This window comes from Penicillium rubens (assembly GCF_028828025.1).
Source record: "Penicillium rubens strain IBT 27055 chromosome Unknown utg000003l_segment0_segment0, whole genome shotgun sequence".
Classification (NCBI taxonomy): domain Eukaryota; kingdom Fungi; phylum Ascomycota; class Eurotiomycetes; order Eurotiales; family Aspergillaceae; genus Penicillium; species Penicillium rubens.
This window is the reverse complement of record NW_026890601.1, coordinates 1,053,120-1,069,062: the sequence shown is the minus strand read 5'-3', so window position 1 is coordinate 1,069,062 and position 15,943 is coordinate 1,053,120. Positions and strand designations below refer to the sequence as shown.

The 15,943-nt window shown below is 49.4% G+C and overlaps 9 protein-coding genes across 9 annotated transcripts; 4 read left to right on the top strand and 5 right to left on the bottom strand.

Moving 5' to 3' along the window:
• Positions 1-103: 103 nt before the first annotated feature.
• On the top strand, positions 104-556 carry N7525_006603 (ATP synthase subunit C family protein; the record flags this gene model as incomplete). Its single annotated transcript, XM_002568883.2, has 1 exon — positions 104-556. The coding sequence occupies one exon, from the start codon at positions 104-106 to the stop codon at positions 554-556; it is 453 nt and encodes a 150-aa protein (XP_002568929.2).
• Positions 557-1,152: 596 nt separating this feature from the next.
• N7525_006602 (uncharacterized protein) lies at positions 1,153-1,341 on the bottom strand (the record flags this gene model as incomplete). The annotated part of the gene is made up of 1 exon (XM_061213782.1): positions 1,153-1,341. One exon carries the CDS (start codon positions 1,339-1,341, stop codon positions 1,153-1,155), a length of 189 nt encoding a protein of 62 aa, XP_061068213.1.
• Positions 1,342-2,157: 816 nt separating this feature from the next.
• N7525_006601 (uncharacterized protein) lies at positions 2,158-2,919 on the bottom strand (the record flags this gene model as incomplete). The annotated part of the gene is made up of 1 exon (XM_002568884.1): positions 2,158-2,919. One exon carries the CDS (start codon positions 2,917-2,919, stop codon positions 2,158-2,160), a length of 762 nt encoding a protein of 253 aa, XP_002568930.1.
• A 1,880-nt stretch (positions 2,920-4,799) lies between these two features.
• N7525_006600 (uncharacterized protein) lies at positions 4,800-5,977 on the top strand (the record flags this gene model as incomplete). The annotated part of the gene is made up of 2 exons (XM_061213781.1): positions 4,800-5,038; positions 5,101-5,977. The coding sequence occupies 2 exons, from the start codon at positions 4,800-4,802 to the stop codon at positions 5,975-5,977; spliced, it is 1,116 nt and encodes a 371-aa protein (XP_061068212.1).
• A 418-nt stretch (positions 5,978-6,395) lies between these two features.
• Positions 6,396-6,903, top strand: N7525_006599 (cysteine-rich PDZ-binding protein; the record flags this gene model as incomplete). Its single annotated transcript, XM_002568887.1, has 3 exons — positions 6,396-6,554; positions 6,638-6,761; positions 6,818-6,903. The coding sequence occupies 3 exons, from the start codon at positions 6,396-6,398 to the stop codon at positions 6,901-6,903; spliced, it is 369 nt and encodes a 122-aa protein (XP_002568933.1).
• Positions 6,904-7,235: 332 nt separating this feature from the next.
• On the bottom strand, positions 7,236-8,377 carry N7525_006598 (mitochondrial 54S ribosomal protein mL46; the record flags this gene model as incomplete). The annotated part of the gene is made up of 3 exons (XM_002568888.1): positions 7,236-7,538; positions 7,609-8,270; positions 8,332-8,377. 3 exons carry the CDS (start codon positions 8,375-8,377, stop codon positions 7,236-7,238), a joined length of 1,011 nt encoding a protein of 336 aa, XP_002568934.1.
• Positions 8,378-8,815: 438 nt separating this feature from the next.
• N7525_006597 (CAF1 family ribonuclease) lies at positions 8,816-10,692 on the bottom strand (the record flags this gene model as incomplete). Its single annotated transcript, XM_061213780.1, has 5 exons — positions 8,816-9,300; positions 9,357-9,987; positions 10,039-10,265; positions 10,321-10,413; positions 10,458-10,692. 5 exons carry the CDS (start codon positions 10,690-10,692, stop codon positions 8,816-8,818), a joined length of 1,671 nt encoding a protein of 556 aa, XP_061068211.1.
• A 920-nt stretch (positions 10,693-11,612) lies between these two features.
• pex26 lies at positions 11,613-12,982 on the top strand (the record flags this gene model as incomplete). The annotated part of the gene is made up of 2 exons (XM_002568890.1): positions 11,613-12,046; positions 12,106-12,982. The coding sequence occupies 2 exons, from the start codon at positions 11,613-11,615 to the stop codon at positions 12,980-12,982; spliced, it is 1,311 nt and encodes a 436-aa protein (XP_002568936.1).
• A 954-nt stretch (positions 12,983-13,936) lies between these two features.
• On the bottom strand, positions 13,937-15,257 carry N7525_006595 (uncharacterized protein; the record flags this gene model as incomplete). Its single annotated transcript, XM_002568891.1, has 2 exons — positions 13,937-14,435; positions 14,515-15,257. The coding sequence occupies 2 exons, from the start codon at positions 15,255-15,257 to the stop codon at positions 13,937-13,939; spliced, it is 1,242 nt and encodes a 413-aa protein (XP_002568937.1).
• Positions 15,258-15,943: the final 686 nt, after the last annotated feature.

Here is a 15,943-nt window from a genome sequence, read left to right as displayed (position 1 = left end):
CCGTAGTTTCCCAGCTTTTTCTCCCTGAAAAGTCCATCTTTCTCCTCTTTCCTTCTTTCTCCTCTCTTCCACCCACCCTATAATTCTATAACCCATCATCACAATGGCCACCTCTCGTGTCTTCGCCTCCCGCATGGCCTCCGTCATGGCCCAGACCTCCAAGGTCGCCCGCCCTGCTGCTCGCTTCCAGCTCAACGCTGCCACCAAGCGCACCTTCACCCAGAAGGCCCCCGCCTTGGGTGCCCCCAAGCGCATCCAGTCTCCCACTCTCCTCCAGGCCAAGGCCTTCCAGACTGCCGCCCGCCGCCAGTACTCTTCCGAGGTCGCCTCCGCCATGGTTGAGGTCTCCAAGAACATCGGTATGGGTTCCGCCGCCATCGGTCTCGGTGGTGCCGGTATCGGTATCGGTCTCGTCTTCGCCGCTCTCCTCATGAGTGTCTCCCGCAACCCTGCCCTCCGTGGCCAGCTCTTCTCCTACGCCATTCTTGGCTTCGCCTTCGTCGAGGCCATGGGTCTCTTCGATCTCATGGTTGCCATGATGTGCAAGTACGTCTAAATTATCTACAACTCGGGTTTTCGGATTCTTGGAAAAATGTCATCAAAACAAGGATTTTGGGTTTTTTGAGAGAATCTCTTTTTCCGCCGGGGAGGGTATTTGGTCGTGATGTATTACCATGTACTACTTTCAGCGTCATCTACAACACTTTTCTTTCTGTACATATAGAGTCCTATATGGCCCATCGACCATCCAACCTATCAAAGAGCCAAACCAAAAACTCTGTGTGTTGCGTCTGACGGCCGTATAATATCCTCTCTTCCCTTCCTAGATTTTCACCTTCCCCATGGGGCGAATGGGAAAATATGCACGTATGGGGGTTTCTCGAGCTATCTTGCTCGAAAGCTCAGCACTCCACGTAGACAAGCTGCAAAGCTATAACCCGGGGGAACCTAGCTCGATCTTCAAAATAAACAGCTCCTACTCTGGGCTTATTTTATCCCCATTCTAGCGGATGTTGCTACGGGTCCTTCAGTATTTGACCCGCTCTTCAACGAGCAACTACGCCACAACTACCACCCATTGGCCTACAATAGACGGTGAGAGTAAGTCAGAAGAGGTCCATTAGACTATCGCGCTATTTTACAGCTGACATTTTAGTGCTGATGGGCCTCAATTGAGCTGAGAGACCCTCGACGGAAAATTCTTAGCTCCCGGACCTCGGGAACGGCTTTCCCGTAGTCAGCTGACTCAGCGTGTGACATCAGCCCTGGAATTTCCATGGCTGCCACAGAGGTCAGGTTTCTGCATGCAGCATGCAGCTTTTGAAGGGTGAAGCAAGTCATATTGCATTGTGAGCTAGGTCTTTTATCAATTTACTCTGACTTGGGGTTGAGGAATCGAAAGCCTTGATGTTCGGCAACTTCCCCGTTATATCCACGAACCCGGTCTAGTCCGCTTTCGGTTAGTGACAATATCAAGTAGTATACAGATGTATGTCAGTGACATTGAACGATATCCAATGGGTCTTCGGGGTATTTTCTCTCTACTGAATTTATATAAATATCTATGTATTGGGAGCATGTTCGACGCCCGGATTTTTGGGCGTTGTCCAATCTAAACTATATATACGACCGTCTCCGGACATGATTCTCAAGGGTCCATGCAATATATACATCGGCGACTACCGAATCATACTAACCATTCTTTTTTTCTTTCTCTCTTTTCTTGTGCACTTTTTAATTTAGTATGACATAGCAATCCCAGTATAAAAGCTCCCGTAGTCACTAAATGGGCCTATTAATGTAAAGAACTCGAAGCTGGAAGAGTAATGCACGTGCCAAGCAGACACGCGACTCATCGCGTCAATACATCTGGGCAACCTTTGAAAATACATACTCACGCCCAACAAATCTTGAGAAGCTCAAGTGCATCAAGAAATAAGCTCCATTTGAATGATATAAATGCGCAATTTGTATTTGTTAACAGAAAGATATGCAAAAACGACCACAAACAATCGACTCCAGACATGCCATAATCGCTCGATGAAACCGACGAAACGCTGATGGGGAATATGTATCACCAGGACTTGAAAAAAGGAAAAACCCAAAGTGTAAGCACACCAAAGCCAAGCAAACAAAGAAGAGAGCAGCACACACCAGCTAGAATATTTCCAGATCCTCAAACTCAACCACCAACCCATCCGCCGAACCCGTCGGCAAAGATGTATCCAGCGTCATACCATGCATAGCATCCCACATAGTCCCACGCGACAAACCCATCGGCCGACTCGCATAAACCCCAACATGCACAAACTTATCCTCAACCCCATAAAAGAACCACGTCACCTCTCTCAACTTCTTCCACGTATTCCCCACCGCACCGGGCGACAGAGCGAACGGCGATGCCGACGGAACCTGGTACCAAATCCACAGCGCATGCCCGACACGCTCGAGCTTGATCCGCAGCGAATGGATCGCCAGTCCGGCCTGTGCCGACTGCGCCAGCGGCGACAAACACCAGTCCGCGCCATCTGCCGTCGCGCTCACAGACGACGCGTTCACCGTCCCTGACGAGAACTCCATTCCGGCTTTCACCCATTTGCAGGGTGAGCGTGCTGCGTTGCGGAAGGGTGGTCCGTCGACTTCGGAGGAGAAGGATTGCGGTGCTGCGCCGGCGAATATCACTAGTCCGCCTTGGTCCATTTCCATTTCCCAGTCTGCGCTCACGGTCACTTCCGCCACGACGAATGCGTGTCGGAGGGATGTGAAGACGATCGGGGCTGTGGAGGTTTCGCCGTTTGGGGGCTTGCGCCATAGGTCTGTGTTAGGGCCCGCTCGTAGTGTTAAGTATTCCATGCATTGCGGTAGTTCGAATGTCGGTGGCAGGTTTAGGGCCGTGAAGGTTGATCCATCTGGAGGCATCTTTTTGATTGTTTGATTTTCTGGGGTTTGATTTTCTTGAATTGGGTCGTCAGGCGGTTTTAACAGCTGAAAGAAAAGGAAAATAATTGTAGAGTCACACTGTGGTCTCTCGAAGATAGGAACACCCCAGATGAGGATGCAGCAGTTGATAACTCTTAAATCCTTCAGCAATGACGCTAGGGCCACAGAATTTGCCTCTAACGTTTAAGCAGGTAGACTAAATCAGAGCAATGGCAAATCATGCACGAGTAGATGGCCAAAAAAAAAAAAAGGCCAAGAATTGTTGGGATATGATGCAGTCGAGAATTGGGATACGCCGAATGCGGGTTGCGCCAGACCTGGAAATGGGACACGGAAAAAAAAGCAAATGGAAAGTGAAGAAAAAAAGAGAAAAGAATATGAGAAAATAAATTAATTGAACTACATAGTACTTATATGGCGAGAACAAGTGTTGGCCTCCCCCTAATGGGTTTTAGGGGACGATCTTAGTACGTACCCTCAGGACCTATTAAAGAAGCAGAACCAGAGCGCTGGAGAGTCGAACCAAGCTGCTGGGATCACTGGGGCGCTTGAGTCAGGTTCTTTATGGTCGATTTCTTTGAGCGTGGCCGGGCGTGGCCCTCAAGAAGCGTGCTTGCATCGCTTCGGCGACAGATGGGCTGCGGGCCAGTTCGCAAGTGGCGGGTCACCATGCATCTGCGGAGGATCCATCACGATGTGACGGAGCTTCTGAGAGGAGAACCCAAGGTCCTTTAGGCCCAAAGGACCCAAGAGGCACATGAAAGAAGAAATAGGGCGAATGTGTGCAGTTGACACTTGTCAGAGCTGAATGAAAGAACTAGGGAAGGACTTCATATCCACATGGCAAAAAGGTTATACTTCAATCCATCGAGGATCGATCGGGACAATGCAGGACGCATGAACTGGGTGGAACTCAGATTCGGGGAGCTGAGAAGTGCCTGGGATGTTCCCTGATCGGTGGTTTGACACGTTACAAGCAAACCGAGGCAGAGGGAGAGGCAGAGGCAAAGGCAAATTGTCTTCAGGTTTGATTTTGCTGCAGACTCAGCCACGCGGTTTGGCTCTCCACTTATGTATTCTGCACGAGGCTGAAGAGGGTAAGGATGTTTCATGGGGCTTAGATGTAAGATGTTAGATGTTAGATGTTTGATATTATACTCCGTATAGGGCATAATACTTAATATAAGACCTGCCTTCTACCCCCCACATGTAATCTTCTATATCACTCCTATAACTACATATCTATAATTTATTCTCCCCTACGTCCTCGTAAAAGTAAACAAATCAGCTGACATGGTTACTTTTTATAGACTGCCAAGGCTTTAGTTTGTTGATCGACTTTCTTTCTCTTCCAACACATTTAACGGTGATGTGTTGGCATCTTCGGGCGCAACTTAACTTCTTATTCTCTGCCTAACATGAAATGCATCTCCTCTCCTCCCCTTTCTCCTCTTTCTCCCCCTTTCTCCCCTTAAATCCCAAATCTCAAAGAACGCCCGTACAGTGCCCCGCGCTAGCGTGCGATGTACTTAGCCGAACATGCACAGGACGAATTACAGGTCCCAAAAATGGGGCTAAAACCCCAAAATCCCAAAATGAACAAGGCGAAGCCGACTCGTATTTTATTTTGGAGCTCTGTGCCTTCCAAGGCTAACTATGAGCTCTGGCCCAATGAAATGCGCCCCATTGATATCTTGGCTTCGTATCTGGGTGAGCCCTAAGCCTCAATCCAAGCTAGCGCTCTGTCCAGATGATTTGCTTGAGCCCCCTAACCCGTTTACTTAAATGCCGTCCATTTCGTAAAATCTGGGGAAATCCTCACAATTCCTCAGAACTAAGCAGACCACATTGCAGAAGAAATGGCTCCTCGACGCGGCGGCGGAGGCTATTACTCGTCCTATGGCAATGACAATCCATGGAGCGAGACGATCGTGCTGACACTGGGATCCTACCTGAGAAAGTCTCTCTATATCGCCGAATTTGCCTTTCACATCCTCTCTCTCATCGCCTTTGTCGCCTTCCTCATCTGGGCATGCACAATCAGGAATCGCAGTCTCGCGCTGAAGGGAGCTATTTGCGCCCTGACTTCCTTTATATGGTACGTGAGAAGACCTGGACTAATATAAATAACAATCGGCTAACCAGTCGGTCCCTCGCTAGCTCTCAAATAAACTTGGTAGTCTTGGAAGCCATGACTATCGCCGAGACAGAGGTGACGATGTACTATTTGATCGGCTTAATGCTCACGGATTTCTTCGCACTCGCTGCAATGTGGTTCACCCTCTATGTCTTCTGGGAGCTCATCCATCGCTTCCTCGGCCTTACCAGACCCTCCGGCAAGCCGCACGCGGCAGTGACCACCATCCATTATGTCTTCCTTGGCATCGTCTTCCTGGTCTCTGTTGCCGAATGGGGCGTGCGTGTGGCTTATTACGTGTGGAGCGTGAATTTCAATTACGAACTAAGCTGGACTTTGACACAAGTGTCTTGCGCAGTTTATATCATCCATTGGGTGCTGTCCACTGAGATCCTCGCTTGGGTGTTTTTCTTGGCCATCAAGGCTGGTAACAATGCTTTTGCGTCGAAGGTGAATCCCACCGCAATACTTCCTACAGAGAATGAACCAACTAACTGGCCATTTCAGTTGCCCGCTATGGCACTCTTCACCGCCGCCATCTCCTGGTGCGCAGTGTGTGCCACCGTGGCCATCATTGGCATTCGCTATAGCCTGTTGCCAGTCTACCAGTATGATCGACCAGTGTACCTGTCCACTGCCATATCCATTGTAGAGTTCTTTCTCTATGTCGGCACTTATACTGGCATTCTACTGTGCTGTGCCAAATGGCACAGTCTCGGCGACGAGCGAAAGTATTCCGCGCCCCAGTACCAGCCTCAGTATCCTGTTGCTCAATTCTCTCCCGGTCAGTTCAGCGAAGGACAGTATCCTCCCATTCAACAGCAGTCATATGGTGTTGCTCCCTACACGGACCACTCGGCGCAGCCTCAGGCGCACCCACACCACGTCTCTCCTCGTTAAGGATGAAGTTAAAGTTGGATTCTGTTGAGATGTACTTGTTGATTTCTTAATATTCTTGATATTGTGAGAGTTTCCATCCGTGGGGATACTCTCTTTTAATGTGTATACCGACCGTTTATGTTGATACCCGATACGGTGCGAATGATAGCACTGCGAGCCTTCTAATAACCTTCTAGTATGAAACATTGTACAAACCATATTTCTCTCGAATAATAATAGTAGCCCAGAAACTAGACAAACAGAATTAATCCAAAAAAAGCCATCATAAAACACGAAGAATCAAGTAGACAAAACGTCTTGGCAAGGGACCAGGCGGTGGCGCAAACCCGCGATAACATCATCTGCATTTTCGCCATCAAGCCTTTTTCCCAATCAACAGCTCCTCCTTTCACCTCTCAGCTGAGAAAGAAAAAGAAAAATGGTCTGCTCAAAATGCCAAAAGAAGCTCAAAGCCACCGAGCTCGCCACGCCCGGCGTCAAACGCAAGAACGACATGTACTACGGCTCTCCGTCTAGTACACTCGGTGGCGGCGCAGACAAGGGAAAGGCGACGTTAGGCGCCACAGGAATCGGAAAGGTATGTTACAAAACTCTCTGTTCGATACTATGGATTAAAATGAATTACTATTTTTGATGACTTTCATACTGACATACCCCCAGAGCAAACTTCTCAGCGCGAAAGCGAAGAACCCTTATGCGGCTTATGCTTCGTCTTGTGATAACTGCAAGGTGAAGACGGAGCAGGGGAAGAAGTTTTGCCAGAGGTGTGCTTATCAGAGGAATGGTATGTTCTTTTCTCTTTCAGTGATTGTTTCTTGCGGATGCTGATATCGATACTAGCCTGTGCCATGTGCGGCAAGAATTTGGCGGGGAAGTCGGCCAAGGACCAGCCTGTTGTTCAGGGACAGAAGTTCAACATGGCATAGGGGCTTGCAGGTTAGATAGAGGCGCTTGTACCTTTTCAGTTTTTCTACTTGATTCACCCTGTACATGGCATGGCGTTTTGGAGGCGTTGATGATACCGTGGAATCCGAATATTGAGATCAGCATCAACATTGGAATGAAATGAATTTGATTTGACAGTGTGGGAAAATTCTAGTTATACATGGCATGCGCAATAAGAGTATATGCAATGCGCCACCAACGGCGCGCTATAGTATCGGAACAAGTATGTCTGTTCATCTCCATTCGAAGGACCTTGAACCTCGCCTTCTCCTTCCCGTCCAGTTCCCTCCGGCTACTTCCCGGTATCCACCTCTTACCGGTCGGCCAGCATGTTCTTGATGTTGCTGTAGTATTGCGTGTTCAGGTATTGCGCGAGCTCCTCCTTGGCCAGCCACTTGAAGTCCTTGAGGCCCTGGGTGTTGACGGACAGATCGGCCTGACCGGCCATCATACGAGACTTCAAGAAGAAGATCTTGCTACCGGGAGCCTCGATCTCGGTTGCGTTGTCCGCCTTCGAGCGGCGCGGGTTGAACGAGTGCCATCCGACCGGGTGGAAGCCGACAAACCAGGTGTTCATGTTGACACCAGCGGACTGGGCGAGGGTACGTTCAGCAGCCTAAGGGGAAAATAATACGTTAGTATAGTTTCCAGAATCAATGTGGTTCGGACACTAGTATAGCACTTACCAAGCGAAGGGTCTCGCCCGACTCCACTGGTGAGCTGGGGAACTTCCAGTGTCCCTCCTTAGACTGAACAAGGAGATAGAGAGTGCGGGAGAGCAGACGATCGAGACTCTTTTGGTCGTTCTTCTTGTCTGCCTCTGTGATCCGAGGGTACGGCCGAGGGATTTCCTCCTTTTTGCTAGTATCTTGGGAAGTCGCATTGGCGGTGGATTCTGCGTCCTGGACAAGAGCCTCAATCTGGTGTTCAGGTTCAGACTCCTTTGCCCCCAGCAGAAGCTCGTCGTTCCATGCATCGCTGTCGTACGCGTTGTACTTTCCGATATCACGTGCGGCAGTCCGGCGCTCCTGGATCTTCTTTTTCCAGTCTTCGTCGGCTGGCGTTCCGCGCTTGAAGTAGAAATATTTCGTAAAGGGGAGAGCCAGACGCTCGTTCAGACGCTTCTGGTAGAAAAAGAACGCTTTCTCGAACGGCTCGAGTTCACGGGTGATTTGGGGAGGGCGGGAGAGGACTACACCCGCGTTGATGATGTAGGCTGGCTTCACGGCTGGGTCGGCCGCTGTTGAGGCGGAGGTCGATTCGATCGCTGGTGCTGCGGAGGAATAGCTGCGGCGGCCAAGGGTCTCTTGACAGCTTCTGCACACGCCGGAGTCGATTATTGATGGCCCTGCGCGCAGAGTCAGTATTTGGATGTCAATAATCCGGGGAAAAACTTCAATTGGACATACGCAGTAGCGAGGCTACGCGCCGTGCACCATTAGATCCTGACGACATGTTCAATGGTGGAATGGCAATGTGTTTGGGGCTGATCGGTGTCTTGTCTCCCCGAGAAAAAGATCCAACCAGGTCACGTTGTCGCCAGGCCCGATTGGGTTTAGTCCCCGCCCGGGCGGTTTAAATTTCAGAAATCGATTCTCTCGTTTCTTCTCTTCTCCAAGCATCTCTTATCATCACCGTGTCCAGTCCTCTACGGCCGGTTGATCATTTAAAGGTGCTCAGAGTGAGCTCCTCCTGAGGTCGCGGCCAATTTTCGCTAGCGGTACCTTCTTTTACAAAATCAAGGCGTACTGTTAGATAGCTGCCGCGAACATCCCCTTTAGTCTTAGTTATGTGCTTTGATAGAAATTCATTTTTACCTTTTTTACCTTCTCTTTTCTCTGTCTTCTCTCATCTCCGCAAGCATTCTCTTCCAGAACCATAAATTACCTGCTCTCAAACCTCCACCAGCAGCTCTTCCTGCTTCGGCACCTCCCGTCCTAGTTGCACCATCCTCTCCTGTGTACCGAACACCCGCAGGATGTTCCCGTAGGTATTCCAGAAGGCATCTCCGAGACGCGGGAGTAATTTACCCTGGTTGACCAGGCGAGCGATACGCCCGGAACCAGTGTCGGCTAGGGATGCGCCAGCTCGAGCAATCTGGGCAGGTTGGATTGTCGGAATGGTCTCAGTGTCAACGTCAAAGAAGTTGCTGAATTCACTTCTAGGATCAATGTAGTTGCTGCTAGGCTGTGCCATGATGCCAGCAACCAGACTGGATGCCGTGGTCGTCTGTGGCCCGGGTTTGACAGTCGGCTGTGAAGGGCTGCGCTGTATATCGCCTGCCAGTTTAATGAAGGCCATGGCGGCAAGCATGCTATCGTATCCTGCCTCGTGGGTGCGTTTACGGAACTTGTACTTCCCAAAGCGAGGGTCGATCTCTGCGAAATGGTTAATTGTGTTTCGCTTGCTGTCAAGAATATAACTTATGTCCTACCTATCTTCGGACTTTCTATTCCAGCTAAAGTCGTGTTGAGTTCCTCCAGTGAAGACATAGGGTTTAGCGAGCCACAGTCATGAGTGGCCATGTACTTAGTATCCGCTAGCACGGGGAATAGGTCGTGGATGACGGTCTGGAACTCGGCGAGGGTATCCGGCAACGGGCCTAGGAAGCATCTGTAGAAGAAGAGCAGATCGCAGAACATGTTGTGGCCGACCAGAACCGGTCTGCTCTCCTTAAGCCGGTTCTTCACTTTGTCTGCCAACTGCTGGATCCCGAACGTCGGCTGCTCGATTATCCTCATCATCAGAGGATGGAAAGCGTCCGGTTCAAGTTCTTCCAGGCTTCCACCCACAAGAGCTTCCGCGATCCATCGGAACCCAATATGCTTCCGGACTCGTTCCTTTTTGACTTTCAGTTTCGACTCGAAGGTATACTGCTCATTGCCCGGGTCCCGAAATTCGATCTGGACGAACGTTGACGCACCCCGCGATGTTAAATTGGGGTATTCGTCGCTGACGAGGTGGTGTATCAGCCATTTCTGCATGCTGCTCAACCCGGTAGGTATGGGGCCCGGAATTAGTTGCACACTACTAGGTGGTGGGATGTTGAGCCAGTCACGACGGTTCTAGAAGTGTCAATTGATTTACTCAGATCAACTTTCCAAATAGACCCTTACCTCACCCTGTGCCAGCCACTCATTGATACTGACCCGAACGGCTTCGAGGAACTCAAGAGATTCGTGATCGTCCTTTTTGATATCCGCAACTTGGACCGGGTGCCGCGAGAGACATTTCTCCGTAGCTCTTTTAATTGCCAGTTTTTCTTCCTCTCGAGACAGGTATCGGACACCAAAGGTGCACATATGGTCAATGCTGAAGTGGTTCGCAAGCAAGAATTCCATTGCTGCCCAGGAAGATATTAGTAGAATCCAAACATTCGTCGTAGACATGTGACATACAGCGGCTTCCGAATGTCCAGTCCCGATTCACATCCATCTCATGCTGGGTGACTGGACTTAGATTTATATTGTATGGTTTCAGGGTGTAGGTGGCTGTGGATGGTTAGCGAGATCTTGAATTAGCGTTGGTCTCGTACCATTTTCCTTGTCTTCATGACAAGTTGTCAGCCCAACTTGGAGAATCTGATATCGCTCTGCGGCCGCCTTGGCTTCCACGTATCGCTCCTGTACGGTCTGGGGCCGTGACTGTGGTGTACCTGGTTTGAAAACCACCCCAGATAGCTCGAAGTCTATAGACACGAAGCAGCTGGTGGAGATGTCGTTGAGCATGAAAGGGAGACACTCGGGGAAATTAACAGCTGTGACATCCATCTTGATTCGAAGTTGAGAACAGCATCAAAGTATGAGTTTGAATGAAGATAAGAGGCTAAAGGAAGAGAGAGTTGTTGATTGGCTTTGTTGGAGTCCTGACTGCTGAACGCTGAAAGGGGAAGTATGCGCTGGGAAGGCAGGTATCCGAGGTTTCATTGATCAGAAAGGATGCTCTGCAGGAGAGTTGTCGAAAGAGTGATCTGATGGAAGACTGATAGCTTGGAGGTTTGCTAGTCTCCCTGGCTGTTAAGTTTCATAGATCAGAGTTGTGATAGGAGGAAAGGAAGAAGAAGTGAGAGATCCGAATAAATAGTGATACAACCGAAGTTCTCGACGCATTTAGATAGCCCTGTGGGATTACCACTGACTTCACTTCTCCACGGATGATGTCGCGAAGATATGTACATTTTATCGATGATACATGATTCCTTCGCAGTTATCAATATGTATACCTCGTCTTTTACCTAAGTTATACAGCATACAACTTCACAAGCAAGATCTATATTACCTTGGAGTTTACCTCAGTTAGGAGAGTGTATAAATGACCGAAGAGAGTTTATACTCCTAGATCCAGCCTGCGATGTATTAACCGAAACATGAAAGAGTAGCCTAGGGTGATCAATATCCAGAGGCCCATCTTCTGTCTGTGTAAAATAAATCTTAAGTTACCTAGGTAGGAATAGGATGTGAAGTTAGCAGGTAGATGAATGTCTACATGAGATAAACATGAGATCTCACAGGCCAGTCCCGTGACCGACCCCGGACTTGGACGAGCCGAGGGAAAACGAGAGAGCCGATCGCATCTCCGACACTCCCAGAACGGTTTCCCTTTTATAATTACTCCTTTTACTCCTTTTACTCTTTGTACTACTTTATAAAGATTATAAAGATCATTGCTTTTTGATATCTCGGCCTCCACAATGGCCAACGGATCCCCCATGTCGTCTCACTCTCACGCCCCATCAGCTTCCCCCACAAAGTTGTGCTCCAAGACATACAAGAAAGCTTCCCAACTTTACCTCACACGACGCTTACCAGAAGCCCTCACAAGTCTCCAACCACTTATTACGCCTTCAGCACCTGAGGACCTGCACACAAATGGCGACAGCTCAACACCGGTTGTGCCGATCGCCACGGCCGCCGGCACGTGGAGGATCAAGGTGTGGAACCTCTACATCACCCTCCTCAGCGCAATAGTCGATCTCGGCGCAGAGGAGGGAAAGAAGCAATTTGGCCTGAAGGAGTGGAAATCAATTGCCTCGCAAGTCAGGGAAGGCGCAATCTGGGAGACTGTAGTCGACGTCGGGTACCGAGGCCATGAGGGTTCGGTGGATGCCGAAGTGGTCTACAACCTGTTAGTAGTCAACTACAACCCCGCTGGCCCACATTGAGGTACTAACAATGCGATTATAGTGCTACCCTCCTTCTAACCCACTCCTCTTCGCAATCCCTGAACCAACAGCGCCTCGAGACCTACCTCTCCTCCTATGGACAGCCCAACTTCGACCTTACGGATCGTCTACAGGATGCATCTGATGATTACGAGCAGCGCCCTATGCGTACGACAAGCGGGGCCGATACCCCGAAAGATCTAACTGCCAGAGTAAAGATCATCGAGCTCTTTACTTTACACGTCCTCCCCCGCAATGATGAGTGGGAATACTCGACCGAATTCATCAATTTGAGCGAAGTCCTCGACGAAGAACGCAAAGATCTCTTCCTACAGACTCTCGAGGGCCTGAAAGAAGAGAAGGAGCGGGGTGAAATGCGTGCAGTCGAATTACAGCGAGCCAAAGATGCAGAGCTTGAGCGGCAACGAGAGGATGAACGTCGCGAAGCTGAAGAAGCAGCGACAGCCGCCGCACGAGTACAGTCCAATGGGCATAGGCGCAATACCAGCGAAATCGACTATGGGATTGAGAAAAACCGCGGACATGGTTCTCCCAAAGGGAAAGGAGCCAAGCAATCGACAGACAAGTCGCCAAATGGCAAGTCACGAACTTCTCTCTCATCATCCAGCTCCAAAAATGTCAAGAAGCAGGACAAGGTCGAACCTCGGGGTCGCTCAACTCAGGCTGTGGCCACTGGACTGCGCAACATTTTCCGTCATATTATCCGGACTGTGTCTGGGAACCCCATGTCAATAGTGCGAACCCTACTCTTTGTGATCGGCATTTTGATGGCCATGAGCCGGCAGGGTGTGCGTGATCGCATCCGACGAGTCACGGACGGCGCTTGGCAGAAGGTCAAAGCTACGGCTGGAATGGGAGTCAAAGTGAGCTATATTTGAGATATAGGCCGCTTAGCTCTCTACGCGCATTGCATGGTTATCATGTATATTTTTTCTTGAACAAGTTGGCCCCCCAGTGTTCCTGGGGTGTTTTTGCATACAAGTCTCTTTTGTGATTCCCTTTGTGATTCTCTATGTTCATGTATTCTATGCATACATATCAGACTGCCACCAGGTGTGGTTGAATTTACTCTTATCCCAGTTAGTCTCTCTTTTTTTGTTTCAGCCAGCAATATCAAAGACAGCCTTGGTAAACGTAGGGCTTCCCTGGGAACTATTCGGGAATTGAGTTGGGTTGAGGAAGTTGTGCATCACTGCTACCACTGCTACCTGTAAAAAGCCGAACTTGTAGGCTATTCTGGTGGTCTTATCCGTTGTACCGCCGTGCCCTCGCTCTTACCAGACTCCCATGACAAACGATCTGAGAAATCGTAACGTCGAGGCCATCTCGGTTGTTCGGGACGAGATCCAGGCTGTGATGGAGCGTACTCAGTGGGAGATCCGCGTGGTTACTGAGCGGTTGGCCGAGCTAGAGACCGAGAGAGAACAGGAAGATCTGTCTGCTTGGGTGTAAAAGCTTCTTAATGCAGTCATTTTTGCCCGGGACTTTTACTGGGCTCTTTATTTTTTGCCCAGAATTTATACCAATCTATGATATTTGCAGTTTGATCAGTTTTGCCGGCAAGTGGTTCGTATCCCCGGCAACTCACAACAGAATGATAGTGACTTGACGAAACATAAGTAAAATCTTGACAATTGAACTAGACCGCACATATGTAGTTACCTGGCTCGCTTTACCTCTTGCATATCTAAGTTCACACCAGGTATCCATGAAGCAAGTCTAACACACACATGTTTCGTTGCCAAAAGAAAAAAGGAAAAACAGTTCAAGACTCGGTTTAAAGAGCAGCCATTGCCACAGAGAGATGCAAACACTAATATTCTAAACGACTGTCAAACAGTCATATCATCATGACTACGTCCAGCGTGGCCTCCACGCGAGACCTCAGTCATACCAATCTCAACGTTGTCGCGCGTACTGCCATCCAAATCCTCTTTCTCAACGACTCTAGAATGCCACCATCGAAAAAGCTGGACAAAGAAATGCGCCACGCAGATCTGCTCCGTGGTATAAAGCAGCACCGGCACCGATGTCTTCGCTTTTATGAAGAGATCAACGGGCTGCCACATTGCATAGAGCAGCGGGATACCGAGCGCGGTGCTCTTCGCTGGCCCGCAAAAGCACACTGCAATAGTTTCCTCTGGAGACATGCGTTTAAACATGGGCTTGGACCAGCGTCGGGAGCTAAAAATTTGCGGTGGTCTGGAGCAGAAGAAGCATACTGCCGTCAATGTGATGTAGAGTATGATGTTGAACAATACCACAAAGACTATGCTCTGCGCGGAAAGGGTTTGGAGGGCTCCTGTTGCGAAGCAAGAGGAAAATGTAGTCCTAAGATTAGGTATGCTGGGTTAGAAGAACAAAGAAAAACTAAATGGCCAAGATCCTCGCATAGAAAGCTCATACTAACCAAATCAGCAATAACAAGCAGAAAGTAGCCAACTTAGGCAGCTTGGTCTTCTGTATAACCCACGCAGTGCGATCAGGCCAAGTCCACCTCACCAGCTGCCCAACAAACAGCGGCAACAACACACTGAGTCCCAATTGCTGAAAGACCTCCTTATACATGCTCCCCAAATCCCCACCCCCATACCGCCAGGGATCAAACTCCACCATCTTGGGCATCAACTCAACAGTCCAAGCCGCCGCAACAAACGGCCCGAGAATATTAGCCAACAGAACCTCCACTAACGCAGCCGCGTCATCCCCGCCCGCGGACCTCGTCATAACAACATTGGACGCAATCGTCGTCGGAATACAAGCAGTAAAGATATACCCGGCCAGCACGGCGCGATCAATCTTACCCCCGGGATCCGCAGCGAGGATAATATACACGATGGCCAGCACCAGCGCGGGAACAAATAGAAATGAAATCCCCTGTACGATTAAGTGAAGGCGCCAGTTCAGCACGTGCGAGATAAGTTTCTGGCGCGGGATGCTCAGGCCTGAGATTAGGAAGATGACCGCGATCACGCCGTACATGATGCTGTACTCGGAGCGGATGGTGCCGCCGTGCTTGGCAACGTTCGGGAAGCAGTATGCCAGAGCGCACACGATCCCGATCCCGATTAGGAGCCATTGGTGGAGGATTAGACTGGCGATGCGCTTGAGGGGTTCCCACCGCGGCTGGGCGGTGTTTGGAGCTACTTCCATTTTTTCCCCTTTGTTTTAGCTAGGAAGGAGGACATGGACTTTGTACCGCCATGGATAGTTTGATCTCTATAAGAGTTGAGCTGATCTTGTAGGGATATGTAGGGGATATGTAGGGCCGGGGTTGAAAATTGCGTAATCGGCGTTAGTCCGATATATCGGAGTTGGTAGCGCGTGCAGGAATCGCATCATCTATTTGAAGCTATACGCTGTACCGTTACAATGTGCATAGTACTATCCATCATTATGAACATGTGTATGTTCTGTATCTTTGTATATCACACCCGCAAGTCTAGAACGGCTCGAAATCGAGTAGCCGATGTTATCAGTCGGGACGACACATCCTATCTTAGAATCTACATCTACATGTAAATAATGAAGATTATTCTACCAAGGTAGTTAAAATTGGCATATAGACTTCCTCTCTTCTATTTGCTGTACCAGCATGGTTTCTATAATTCATGAGAGAGGTATAACTAGCTCTGTTTATATCTCTTTCTCCCTCTTCCTCTTGTTGAGATATCAGTACCCCCCTGGAGCTTGAACGCCTTAAGCCCAGATTCTGAAGGCGACATTAAGCCGCCTCCGTATTCGAGAATCTACTATGCTTAACAGGCCCAGTTTGGCACCACCTCTATTAAAATTGGCAAGCTGGAGGTACATTGGGTGAACGGCCGTGACCTACCACA